This window comes from Mastigoproctus giganteus, chromosome 3 (assembly GCF_048544385.1).
Source record: "Mastigoproctus giganteus isolate SK-2022 chromosome 3, ASM4854438v1, whole genome shotgun sequence".
Classification (NCBI taxonomy): Eukaryota; Metazoa; Arthropoda; class Arachnida; order Uropygi; family Thelyphonidae; genus Mastigoproctus; species Mastigoproctus giganteus.
The window spans coordinates 120,380,499-120,394,039 of record NC_143577.1 but is presented as its reverse complement, the minus strand read 5'-3'; the positions used below and the strand labels follow the sequence as shown (position 1 = coordinate 120,394,039).

The window sequence follows — 13,541 nt, the reverse complement described above, 5'->3', positions numbered from 1 at the left end:
AGTGCTTCTTACACAAACAGCATAAAAAGAAATGTGCTTTCCACTTGGTATCTGAGTAGGCAAGCAACAAAGTAGCTACTTACATATGTTGCATATGATATTTTTTACTAAAATTTCACTTGTCATATTTTAAAGATGGTGATGAAACATTCTTTGTATCCTCTGAAAATGATATCAGATGCACAGCCAAATCTCTCACAAGATATACTCATTATAATTTTTTATGTGATTTCATATGTAGATCTGATGTGAGATTGTGTTCAGTTGAAATGTGCACCTAGCAGTGTCTTCAAAACACGAAGAATGTTCTAGAGCAGGTCTTCTTAAACTATGGGTCGCGACCCCATTTGGGGTTGCGTAGCAAAATTCTGGGGTCGCGAGAGATTTTAATGTCAAATATTTAAATACACGATTTTATAACATCTAGATGTGTATTTGTGCAGAGTCACACTCACACACCTGCACACAAACAAAGGGAGGAATGCGCGCGCACACGTGCAGCGAGACTATGATTCAATAACACTGATTGTAATGTGAACTAGTGTAGTATTGACGCTCTTCTAGTGTAGTCAATTGTCAGTGTTCCGCCGTAACGAGATTTTAGTTTTTTTTTATTTATTCGGTAATTAATAAATCAATTATTATATGCAATATGTTATTTTTATATATTTATTGTGTTTTAGGATCAAAATAATTTTTGGCCATGGATAAATGGCTGAATTTAAAATAAGAATAGCAATGACGCAGATAATAATGCTACAAACTCTTCTCAGGCAGGACAAAATATTGAAAAACAGGCATCTTATGTGCGAAAAAGAAAATATGATGAGTCTTTTCTTCAATTTGGCTTTACATTTCAAAATTGTAAGGGTAATGAACAACCTCTTTGTTTGATCTGCAATGAATTATTGGCTCCGGAGAGTATGAAACCATCAAAATTAAAAAGACATCTTGAATCAATGCATGTTTCATATGTTAATAAACCAAAAAAATATTTTGAAAGACTGTATAAATCTTTAAATAAAGAAAAAAAATCCTTTGAAAAATTTATAACCGTTAGTGAAAAATGTTTACTAGCGTCATATGAAGTTTCATACTGTATTGCTAAAAATAAAAAGCCGTTCACCATTGGAGAAGATCTTGTATTACCTGCTGCTATTAAAATGGTAGAAACACTACATGGAAGTAAATATGGCGATGATATTCGAAAAATTCCTTTGTCGAACGACACTGTCTCGAATAGAATTTCTGATATTAACAAGGACCAATTAGTGCAACTTATTACAAGAATTAAAGAAAGCCCAAAATTTTCAATTCAGTTGGACGAAACAACTGATATTACTAAATTGGCTCAGTTGTTAGTATATGTCAGGTACGTATATAAAGAAAGCGTGGAGGAAGAATTGTTATTTTGTCGTTCTATGGAAGACCATACTACAGGGAAAGACATATATTGTAAAGTTGACGAATTTTTAAAAACTGAAGGTTTAGAATGGAAAAATTGCTGTGGAATATGCACAGATGGTGCAAGATCGATGACCGGCAAAAATTTTGGTTTTAAATCATTTTTTCAAGCTGCTCATTATGATCATATAACTTTTACTCACTGCCTTATTCACCGAGAGGCCCTTGCAGCAAAAAAATTAGCACCAGAATTGAACGATGTGCTTCAGGATGCTGTTAAGATTATAAATTTTATTAAGAGCCATGCCCTTAACAGCCGCTTATTTTCAAATCTCTGTAAGGATACGGATTCCAACTACACAACTTTATTATTACATGCAGAAGTAAGATGGTTGTCAAGAGGTCCAAGTTTAAGAAGATTATTGCTATTAAAGGACGAGATCGAAATATTTTTAACCGAACGAAAATGTGAACTTGCTGCTTTTTTTCAAAATGACTTATGGCTATCCAAGCTGTGTTATTTGTCAGATATTTTTGCGAAATTAAACGATCTCAACTTGTCTCTCCAAGGAAAAAATTGCGATATATTTACTTCGAATGATAAAATTGAAAGTTTTATCAAAAGATCAACATTTGGAAAAGTAGGGTAGAAAAAAATTCGTTCGAAATGTTTTCCAGTGTCGACAATTTTATAATCGAGAAAATTCATTGTAAAACTTTTATTGCAAAAATTATTGTAGATCACTTAAAAGCGCTAGAAACACAGTTCCGTACATATTTTATATTAAATATTGATTTCCAAAAAATAGTTTGGATTCAAAAGCCGTTTTGGATTGGCTTAAGTGAGATTGATCACCTGCCACTTAAAGCTCAAGAGGAATTTGCTGAGCTTTTGAGTGACTCAAACTTAAAACTACAATTTCAAAAAAAGTCCTTGACTGAATTCTGGATCGGAACTAGAACTGAATTTCCCACAATCGCTGATATGGCGTTAAATGTACTTCTGCCATTCAACACCGCATATTTATGTGAAGTTACTTTCTCAGCTTTAACACATATTAAATCCCAGTATCGTTTAGCGATAAAAAATGTTGAAGAGGTCTTACGTCCAGCAGTGTCAAACATTCCACCAAGATTTAATTTGTTATGCAATAAAAAACAGGCACATCCATCTCATTAAATGTTTTACTTTAATTTTAATTTAATACTTACCACTCAACGACTGCGTTCGAATATATTCGAGCGAACTAAGACGGTCAGAATCCCCTTTTATTTATGTTATTGCAAAAAATGCAATTTTGATGAAAAATAGGGCATATAATTTTTGTAACTATAATAAATACAATTTTACATTTGTGCAATTTTTAATTTTAGATTTTTGTATGTTTCAAAACGAATTCTAAAACTATATATTTTCATATGTATATGTATATTGTTACCTAATAAATAAATCATCAAAAAATATTAATTTATCTTTCTTTTATATTTATATGGGGTCGCCAAGAAACTCGCAATCATAAATGGAGTCGTGAATGAAAAAAGTTTAAGAAGCCCTGTTCTAGAGTGTTTGTGAATTAAAATAGTTTAGTCTGAAAGAGAGGTGACAACTTACAGTAATTATAGTTTCTTTGTCCCATGGTAGTATAGTAGCTAGATCAATTAGCTCGCACGATACATTTAGTTTGTCCTGAGCTAGTTGACAGACATCTCGCAGCACATGGACTTGTGTTCCCCATCCAACTAGGGTTACATTATCTCCTGCAGCATATAAAAATAAAAAAAAAACAATTACTGACATTGTTCAAAACTAATAAAGTACTCAAGATGAAATGAATATATTTCTATTTGTAATGCTAGTCATTAATGTAACATACCATTGCAGGAAAAAAAAAAAAAAAAAAGGTGCCTCCATAGCCAGATGGGTAGGAGCAGCAGTGCATAGCACACGCTTCTTGATTAGACAGGGGTTCGAGCGCGTGACCACGAAATATGGAGGATGTGGAAAGGTCAGGGAATGACCACCGCATATCCCCAGAGAAATATGGCCTTAGTGACTCCTAAAAATGCTCCTTAATGCGCCTAAAAAAAACTAAATAACAAAAAATTGCGAAAAAGAGTTAGAAATGTGAAATTCCTAGGTGATGCACTTTCTTTGAACACCAGTGTATATTTATGTACTTGTTTTTGTATTTTCTGTCTCATAATGAACCAGTAGGGTTTGTAGTCTTCAACCCGTACCTTCTTTAGGCTACTCCATGATTAGTGCAACATTCATTTAGCAATAAAGCATTTCAAAGTCAACTGGATAGTGATTGTACATCTGATTTTTAGTATACATCAATCAGTAGTTCATATCTGCAAAGAGGTATTTTATCCAGATTTTATTCATGTTAAGTTGTCATTTTCACAATGTTTTGAAATTCCTCCTAAACTCTTTGCAGTTCAAAAAGATATTGGAATAAATATGCACAGATAAACAATGATTTATACATTTTGAATTTGTGTTATCAATCAGTAGTAGATCTTTATAGGTAACATATACTGATGGGCCAAAACATTATGATGTTGGTTCTCCACGTGCAGCAAAAAAAGCTTGTACCCAGTGAGGAATGGATGCTACAAGATTTCTAAATGTGTCTTGTGGTGTCTGGTACCAACAAGTAACCAGTAGATCCTTTAACTCCTGTAAGGTCCGTGGTTGAGACACCACAGATCAGAGTTGCTGTTCCAACACAAACCACAGATGATTGATGGGAATGATGTCTGGGGAATTTGGAGGCCAGGGTAATACCTGGAAGTCTTCCTCATGTTCCATGAACCAGTCTTGAGCAATCTGGGCGGTGTGGCATGGCGTATTATCCTTGTGAAAGACGGCACTGCCAAAGGGGAAGTCCGTTGACATGAAAGGGTGTACCTGGTCAGCAACGATGTTTAGGTAGGTGGTAGATGTCAGTGCCTCGCACATGGATGACTGGACACAGGGCACCCCAGCAGAACATCACCGAAAGCATGACACTACAACCACCGGCTTGTTTTCATTCCAGGTGGCATCACTTCCCCTGGTAAACGATGCATATGCACCTGTCTGTCCATGTGGTGCAACAAGCAACGTGATTCATTGGACCAGACGATCTTCTTCCAATCATCTAAGGTTCAGTTTCGATGCTCGTTTGCCCATTGTAGGCGCTGTCGCCGGTGAACCATGGTTAGCATGGGCACTCGGAGCCCCATTTTCAGCAGGGTTCGATGTACTGTGTTCTGACACGTTACTCCCGTCACCAGCATTCCAATTACAAGTGAGTTGTAGCACAGTTGCCCTTCTGTTGCAATGTAGCATCCAGGAGAACCCTTGCTCACCTCAAGCATCGATGAGACGTGGTCGCTGGTGGTTTGTGGGTTTCCCCTCCTTGGACCTCTTTTGGTAGCCATGGCTGACCATGAGCACCCCACCAGCCATGCCATTTAAGATATGCTTTGACCCAGTCATCTGGCCATTACAATTTGGCCTTTGTCAAACTTGCTTAAGTCCGCTGCCTTTCCCATCTGAAGAACAAGAGTAACACTGATTAACGGAGCTCAGTATCATGCGTTTTTTATTCTGTGTCCTGACCCATGCACGTGCCATAGTTCACCTGCAGTTGCTTCGATTTGCATAATGACTCACTGGACATAATGTTTTGTTTCATCGGTGTATGACAGATATATGTATTCGAAAATTGTAGCCTAAATTTTACCGATCATAAAAAAAAAAAAAGAAGTTTCTAACCAAAGAGATGCTTTTTTGATAAATTTTATGAACAATTTATAATGGCAAGAATATTTATGGAACTGTTAGTAGATCCACAAATCTAATCTATTTTATATTAATGCTTTCCCATCAACAGTACCTTCAAAGGGCACTATTATCATATGATCAACATTGGTACAGCAAATCTTTCAGTTTACAAGTAGTTTTTTTAAAATTTTATTTGGTAGTTGTTTGCGCATCGGCTTCTGTGGCCATAATGCACCTCTCAAGGTTTTTGCAGTACTTTGATCCAAGCTAGAGGCGGGATTAGAACCCGCAACCTTTGGGTTGCTAGGCAGGCACTTTACCCACCCGACTAGCCCGGTAGGCTTACAAGTAGTGGTTTTCAAAGTAACAATCTTGGTATGTGGGACCCAATATGTGTACACACACATATTGGGTCCCAATTTTTCAGTTTTTTTTTTTTTTTTTTTTTTTAAATACAAATTTTGATCTAGAGGTATTATTTATTTAAAGTAAATATCAATATTATTTTAAGTATTTGTATTTATGTATTTGTATCTGTGAGTGTATTATTTTAAGTATTTGTAACTGTGAGTGTATGTTTTATGTTGTTTTTGTTGTTGTTATTTGGTTTTTAGGAGCATTAGCAACTAAGGCCATATTGCTCCGGGGATGTGCGGTGGTCATTCCCTGACCTTTCCGCATCCTCTGTATTTAGTGGTGACGGGCTCGAACCCCGGTCTAATCAAGAAGCGTGTGCTACGCACTGTTGCTCCTTCCCACCTGGCTACGGAGGCGCCATGTTTTATGAATAAAATATATTTGTGATATTATAATTTTAAACTTTTGACAAAATTTGAAATGGAGAGAGATACTAAAAATCCTAGAATCAGCCAGGAACTAAAGCTGTCTGTTAATCAAATTTGAGGGATAAAAAAAAAAAGTAAATGAAAAACAACAAGATTAGTTTAGAGACATAAAGGGATATTCTCAAATAGTGAGAAACTTGAGTCCTTTTTTGTAGTATTCATTCAACAAGCATAAGTATGGTGACCAGACTGAGATACAGCTGAAACCTGTTAAAACGTGATTCGTTAGAATGCAATTCCGTTTATAACACAATGCAAGCATGGCTCCCATTTATTGTCAGTTGAAACGTGTGTTTAGTCACCGAAGATCAACATTTTGGATTCCTTATGAATATGTGGCGATATTTTCAGTTTAATCCGAATTTGCGATATGGATTATCCTTTCATTTCCATAAGAACAATAATAAATGATTTGTAACACACAAAGTCTTGTAAAACTCTGGACAAGAATGGTATGTAAAAATAAAACAATTTTACAAACAAAGAAAACATTTCAGAAATATTTCAGTTAGTGGGAGTGGACCTGTCGGAAAAATAGACAAAGCAAAGTAGTAAAGTAGAAAGACCGTGGATTTATAGGGAGGAAGCTGACATCAATTTAATCCCTCTATTATACTGCCACTTAAGACACGGCATTTAGGCATTTCTGGAAAGGTGGCTCGGCATAGTTCAAAAGTAGTATAGTCAGCAGGGGGTCTAACGGTAGGAGATGAAAAGGGAAACAAAGGTGGTGTTAGTAATGTATGAGAAGAAAAAGTTTAAGAAACACCACATTGATTGGGCCCGTACAAATTAGTTAGGCAGAGATATGAAAATAAGAGGGAAATAAATAGGCTTTTCATGTGGAAAACGCCCCTCCTACAAGTTCAATCGCTGTCAATTTTTCTTGTTTCTCAAATTGTAAGTTGTATTTTTAAAACACAGTATAAATTTGGAGAAATGTCTGAAACTTCAAAAAGATGGAAGAAGTTTACTATAGAAGAAAAAATTGCCGCTCTGGACAGAATCAAGTCCAGCAAACTCAAGTGGCTAAAGACTTTAGAGTGAATGAAACTACAGTGCATAGAGGGAAGAAAGAAGAGGAGAAACTTTGTGATGCAGCCAAGTCTATGGAAACAAGTAATGGACTGCAACGAAAATGCTTGCAGCCTCAAGACAAACAATTGGAAAAAGCTGTGGTTTGTTCAAGAACAATTTGAAGGCATCCCTCTATCTGGACCGCACCTGCAAACTCAAGCTAAAAAATTCCACAATGATCTTCATGGAATTGCATTCACTCCAAGTAATGGATAGCTAACACATTTTAAAAAGCAGCATGAAATAACCAAAATGACTATATCAGGTGTGATATTTCAGCTGATGATGAAGCTGCATGTTCTTACCCTACTCATCTTCAGAAAATAATTGAAGATGGTGGCTATACTGCAGAACAGGTATATAACTGTGATGAGACCGGACTTTGTTATAAAATGTTAACCAGTTTCACTTTGGTTTGTAAGAACGACGCTCAAAGAACATAAGGCTTCACGCAAATGAAAAGCAGAGTGACTGTACTTTTCTGTGTAAACTAAACAGAAAATCACAAATTGAAGCCACTTTGCATAGGAAAGTTTAAATTGCCACAGTGCTTCCATCATGTGAACATGGTCTCTATGCCATCTGCCTATGACTTTAGCAAAAATGTATGGATGACTTCCAGTATTTTTGAAAACTGGCTTCATAAGCAATTTGAACCTGATGTACGTAAATACTTATGGCAACAAGGGCTGGATACCAAAGCTCTCTTGCTGCTGAATAACTGCCCTATCCATCTTCCTGCTGATAACCTAATAAGCAGAGATGATAAAATCTGAGTGAGCTACTTACCGAAAAGCACCACATCAAAGATACAGCCTCTAGATCAAGGGATTATATCAATGTTTAAAATGAACTTCCGCAAGACTCTGAAACAGCAAATAATCACTAGTGAGAATTCTGTTACCTCATTTTTAAAGAAGCTGAACTTAAAGGAAGTTTTTTACATTGGTTGTGAAGCATGGGAAAAGGTGTATATCAAAAGGTGACAAAAAGGTGTATATCAAAATGCTGGAGAAACATATTGGGTGCAAGTCTGATCCCGGATAACTCTGTTTGTTTGTTATTTGGTTTTTAGGAGCATTAGCAACTAAGGCCATATTGCTCCGGGATATGCGGTGGTCCTTCCCTGACCTTTCCGCATCCTCCGTATTTGGTGGTGATGGGCTCAAACCTCGGTCTAATCAAGAAGCGTGTGCTATGCACTGCTGCTCCTTCCCACCTGGCTACGGAGGCGCCCCCAGATAACTCTCATGTAGCCAGTAACAGTGATGTAGAGAATGACTTTGAGGGCTTTAAAGAGGAAGATGTCACTGCTGCTGACCAGTTCTTGGAAAGGTACACTAATGAAGGCCTGAGAGAAGATGACGCGGCCATTGCTGAGCAAGTACTGGCACAGTTCATCGATAGAGAAAGAGGGGCCACAATAGAATGTTGGGTAGATGGGGACAACAACTGTCCTACATATGAGCACATGACTGACTCAGAAATAATCGAAAACGTTACTGGCAAAAGTCATAATCAAGATGCAACCAGCGAGTGCCTCCACCACCTAAGATTGTGGAGGAACTTGCTTGTTTGCAAACTGGACTTAAATTTCTTGAAGCAGAAAAGGTAGATTCCATTTCGATTTTACAGTTAAAATGCCTTAGTGAAATTGTTAAAAAGAAACAAAAGAGTTCTAATGAAACAGTCAACCCTTGATCGTTTTTTTAAAAAAATGAATGACTTGCAAGTAACAACTAAAATGTGCAAAAGTTCGTTTGGATAAAAAAACAAATCTAATTTCGCCCATCCACTTGCTCGAAATGTTTGTCTAGTTCTGGATTGAATCTATTGAGGATATCAACAGATGAAAGTTTGTTCCAGCAATCAACCACATGCTGGCAAAAGGCAAATTTCTGCACATCTAATGTCTACTTAGTTGAAAGAACATGGAGTGCATTATGTTTTCCCTTGTCTCCTGAATTTTCGACCGTTTATTAATTTCAAAACACGAATGTAACAGTCAATACAACCATATGGAAAAGCAGATTTTATGAGTATTGATTTGTTTTTATGACAAAAGGTGTGTGTGTTTATCATGTTTATGTATATTTAACAACATGAGAATATTGGTTTTTTAAAATACTTTATTCTACAGTGCATCAATCAAAGATTGAAACAATACAATTGTATATTATTTCCATTATTATTCTTTAGATAGTATGAATCAGAGCTGTAATACTCAATACGATCTACGTTGATATTAATATTTGTAAAATAATAAGAGGAGTTTACCTCAATATAGTACGTAGAACACTCCCGTATGATACACTCCAGAAATTAAAATGAAAAAATCGACAACTTACATTAGAATAAAATATAAATAATAAAATAATTAAAACCAATTTAACACAATTTAAAACAATTAAAAATCAATTTAATGCAATTAAAAAGAATCTAATGAAAATATTGAAAAAGATTTTCCTTCCTGAAGCTGACAACACTTTTCGACCGTATGTCGTGGTCACAGGAATGAAAATTCGATTATTTCCCTGTGATCATTATTTTCATTCCTGTGATCACAACATACGGTCGAAAAGAGTTGTCAGCTTTAGGAAGGAAAATCGCTTTGAATATTTTCGTTAGATTCTTTTTAATTGTGTTAAATTGATTTGAATTGTGTTAAATTGGTTTTTAATTATTTTATTATTTATATTTTATCCTAATGTAAGTTGTCGATTTTTTCGTTTTAATTTCTGGAGTGTATCATATGGGAGTGTTCTATGTACTATATTGAGGTAAACTCCTCTTATTATTTTACAATTATTATTCTTTGCGTGATTTTTCTTAGGCATAGTATTGCAATTATCACACACAAAAAAAAAAAAAAAAAAAAGAGACGATCAAAATTGATAGTATGTATGAAGTTTGAATGCTGAAAAATGGCTAGAATTTTCTAATGCGATCCTGCTTATATCGTGATGTGATTTTTTGGATCCTGAGTGTCGTGTTATAACAGGTTTCATCTGTATCTAAAGCTTTAAAATGCTGAATAACTAAATGCTAAGGGTATCTTTACTCTTTCTAAGGTGATATAAATTTCACAAGGGGATAGAAATTTAAACTGTGTAAGGAGAACTGCTGAACAGTATGCAAAAATTTGCTTTCAGCTAGAGAGAGGGTAATGAATGTGGAATAAACTACAAGCTAATCTTGTGAGTATTGGAAGTTTATCTAAATTTAAAAATTTAGAAAATGTATGCATTGTGTTAAATTTCAAGTGCATTCATTAATAAATAATGTACTTCAAGGATTAAAAGCTTCTATACTATATCCAAGAAATGGAAAAACTGCTATACTTTGAACCTAACCAAACCCTGCTACACAAGCCCACTATAAGATGGGACTTGTGTAGCAGGATTTTTTTTTTTTTGCATAGGGTCATAGGTTTACCTATCAACAAGAAATTTGGTGCAAGGCTTATAATACAAAAAAGCCTTGAGGTTTTGAAAAGAATCAGAGTTGCTCTTCCAAATTTACTGCAATGTTTCTGTGGGGGTGGGGAGGCTAAGATATAGGAAGTGGGATTTAAAACTCCCAAGGGACCAACAAAACATTGAACTTTTAGTTCTGATCTAACTTTTCCTACTTGAGTAAAATCCAAGACACTTTAATTTATATAGCAGAACGTTAAAAACCCAGAACTTTCGATTATTTCCTTGAGAGTGGTCAAACTACAAGGACAGAGGGGAAACAGGCTAGTCAGACTTAAGAAATAATCACAGGTACTGGATTTATGCATTATGTTCCATTAATAATTTCAAATACCAATTTCTTTCTGTTTAACACATTTTCTAGACTCTATGTCATCATTACCACATATTTTCAATGTATAAAATTATTCATTTTGCAAGACATGCAACACTAATTCACAGTACAGTAGTAAGCATTTAGTTTTTAAGGCAATTAGATTTATGAAACCATTTTCACTATTTCTACTTCATATTTAAAAAAAAAAAATTGGACAACTCTAACACCCATATCATTATACCAAAACATATTAGCATTAGTAGAGGCACATGATGCAAGAAAGCAAGCTTATATAGCATCAGTCAAAAAAAAAAAAAAAAATCTAATTTCACCCATCCACTTGCTCCAAATGTTTGTCTAGTTCTGCCTTGAATCTATTTAGGCTATCAACAGATGAAAGTTTGTTCCAGCAATCAACCACGCTGGCAAAAGGCAAATCTCTGCACATCTATCCTACAACTGTCTTTCCTCAATTTGAATTTATGCCCTCTCAGGCGATTATTCTGAGCAATCCCATCAGCATTGGGCATGCTCCAACCATTCAAGGCTTTATACACCTCAATAAGATCATCTCGCAGGTGCGTAGTCTCCAGACACCTTTCTTCATAAGAGCAACCCTTTGTTCGATTCACTAATCTTGTTACCCTTATCTGCACTTGCTCCAGAAGCTCTACATCCTTCCTAAAATGAGGCCTCCAGACCTGTATACAGTACTCAAGGTGTGGCCTGACCATTGCCTTGTACACCTCCTTATCCCTGCTAGAAAAATTCCTGTATATCATTGACAAGACACCATGAGCCACTCTTGCAGATCATCTGCACTGCTCAGAAAACTTCACAACTGCCATAAAAACTTCATATCACCCATATTCCAAACCAGTGGTCTTCATTTGTTAGTCAAGTAAGTAACCCACTAGAGTATGGGTAACTCCAGTGGTAATCCACCAGTATGGACTAACAATTTGGTTTAATGGAGATCACAGGTAGATTATTATCTAATGAAGAAATATTCCCAAATACTGAGGCTAGGTGCATAACCTTCAAAAATCAAGAATTTTCAAAAAATCTGTCATGTGTTGGGTCCCAAGAATGCTCAGATTTATGAGGTTCTACTTTATACATACTATATATGCATGTGTGGGGAGAAGGATAGAATTAAAATTGGCCTTAAAAGCACCTCAAGGAAACAAATTTAAAATGTGGCGTCAATCCAACTTTTTTTTCTTGAGCAATGTCTAATGGCAAATTCTCACTTGTCCAATTTTACTGAAATTTGGGATGGATCAACAAATATTTATGAATACAAAAATCTGTCCATTTAGAGTCAACTTGTTACTTGTGGACTGATGGGTAGATGAACAGACAAGGTGAAGATAACAGCTTTTTTATTCATATGCAAATGCACCTTAAAATGGAGTGGACAAATATCTAGAAGAAATAGGTGAATGCAAGTGGAAAATAAAGCAGATGAAAGTGATACCTAGAATTGTTTTTAGGTCAAAAATATTTCAAAATTTCACACTTTTATAATAATAGTAATTACCTTCGATGAGAACCTCAGCTTTTGACAAAGGAAGTGTATAATCCTTCAGTGGAACTTGCTCAACTGCTAATCGATAGAGAATTTTTGGCTCAAAGAAGATGCAAGGATTTTTATCTCGAATGCAACTTAACAATAGGCCTTTTGCTTGAATGGGACCACGAGGTATAACCACCTGAAAAAAAACAACAAAGCAAGAAAAGCTCAAATTAACTAAAAACAGTTCGTTTCAAAATTTCAGAACTGTTAATAATTTAACAAGCAAAATCAGAATATGTGATGCTATTAATTTCTTTGGCAGTTTGTTTTCCACATTACTGGAGCAATTAATTGTTCACTGTAACTCATCAATATTTAAATAATCAATGTTTCGTGTAATTTTATTCGAAGGTGTGATTATATAAAAAATAATGCTTCTTTATTTTCTGCAGACTCCAGTACATTTTAATTAAGTGTAGACTGCTGAGAGAAACTGGGTTTCCCTGATCATGGCTTTAAATGAGTTGTTACCTTTGTGGGTTAATTCCATTAAGATATAATTACAATTAAAAAGCACTGTTACTCCACAATATTTACCTGTATAAAGAGCATCATGTTCCGGGATCTATACTGGTCCCTTGATTACATGCAGGATTCCTTTCAGTGATCAGGATGTCCAGGAAAGTATAAAAAATGCAAGAAGACATCATAAGAGAGTATTGACCCTTGAGCGGTCAATGAGAGAGACCAAAAAAAAAAAAAAAAAAAAAAAAAAAAAAACACAACAAAAAACTAGGTTTTATCTGCTATCAGATCTTTTTTTTGCCTTACATGTTTTTACAGTCATATTTGCACAGTGAGCTCTGAGGTGTGCTGCACATTACATTTTGAACAATGACTCTGTTTACATTAAGGCTGGCAAGGTAAATTATGAGAAATAGTAGACAGCAATGACTGCTGTCTCTGCACTTGGAGACTAGGAACTTGGGTGATCTGATTGAGGTGTTTAAGGCTTTGAATGGATTGAGCAAGCTCATTGCTGATGACATTCTTCTGCTTGCTCAGACTACACATACAAGGTGGGGCACAAAGTCAAACTGAGGATGGATGGTTGCCATAGTGGGTAGAT

The 13,541-nt window shown here is 35.5% G+C and overlaps 1 protein-coding gene across 1 annotated transcript in view; it reads right to left on the bottom strand.

The window, feature by feature from the left end:
- BckdhB (Branched chain keto acid dehydrogenase E1 subunit beta) overlaps positions 1-13,541 on the bottom strand; it is a 117,395-nt gene that overhangs the window by 18,627 nt on the left and 85,227 nt on the right. Inside the window, exons 7-8 of the mRNA XM_090370082.1 lie at positions 12,437-12,608; positions 3,017-3,162 (exon numbers count right to left, since the gene is read on the bottom strand). Coding sequence (XP_090226208.1) covers positions 3,017-3,162; positions 12,437-12,608 — 318 coding nt within the window. The remainder of the gene's footprint in view (positions 1-3,016; positions 3,163-12,436; positions 12,609-13,541) is intronic.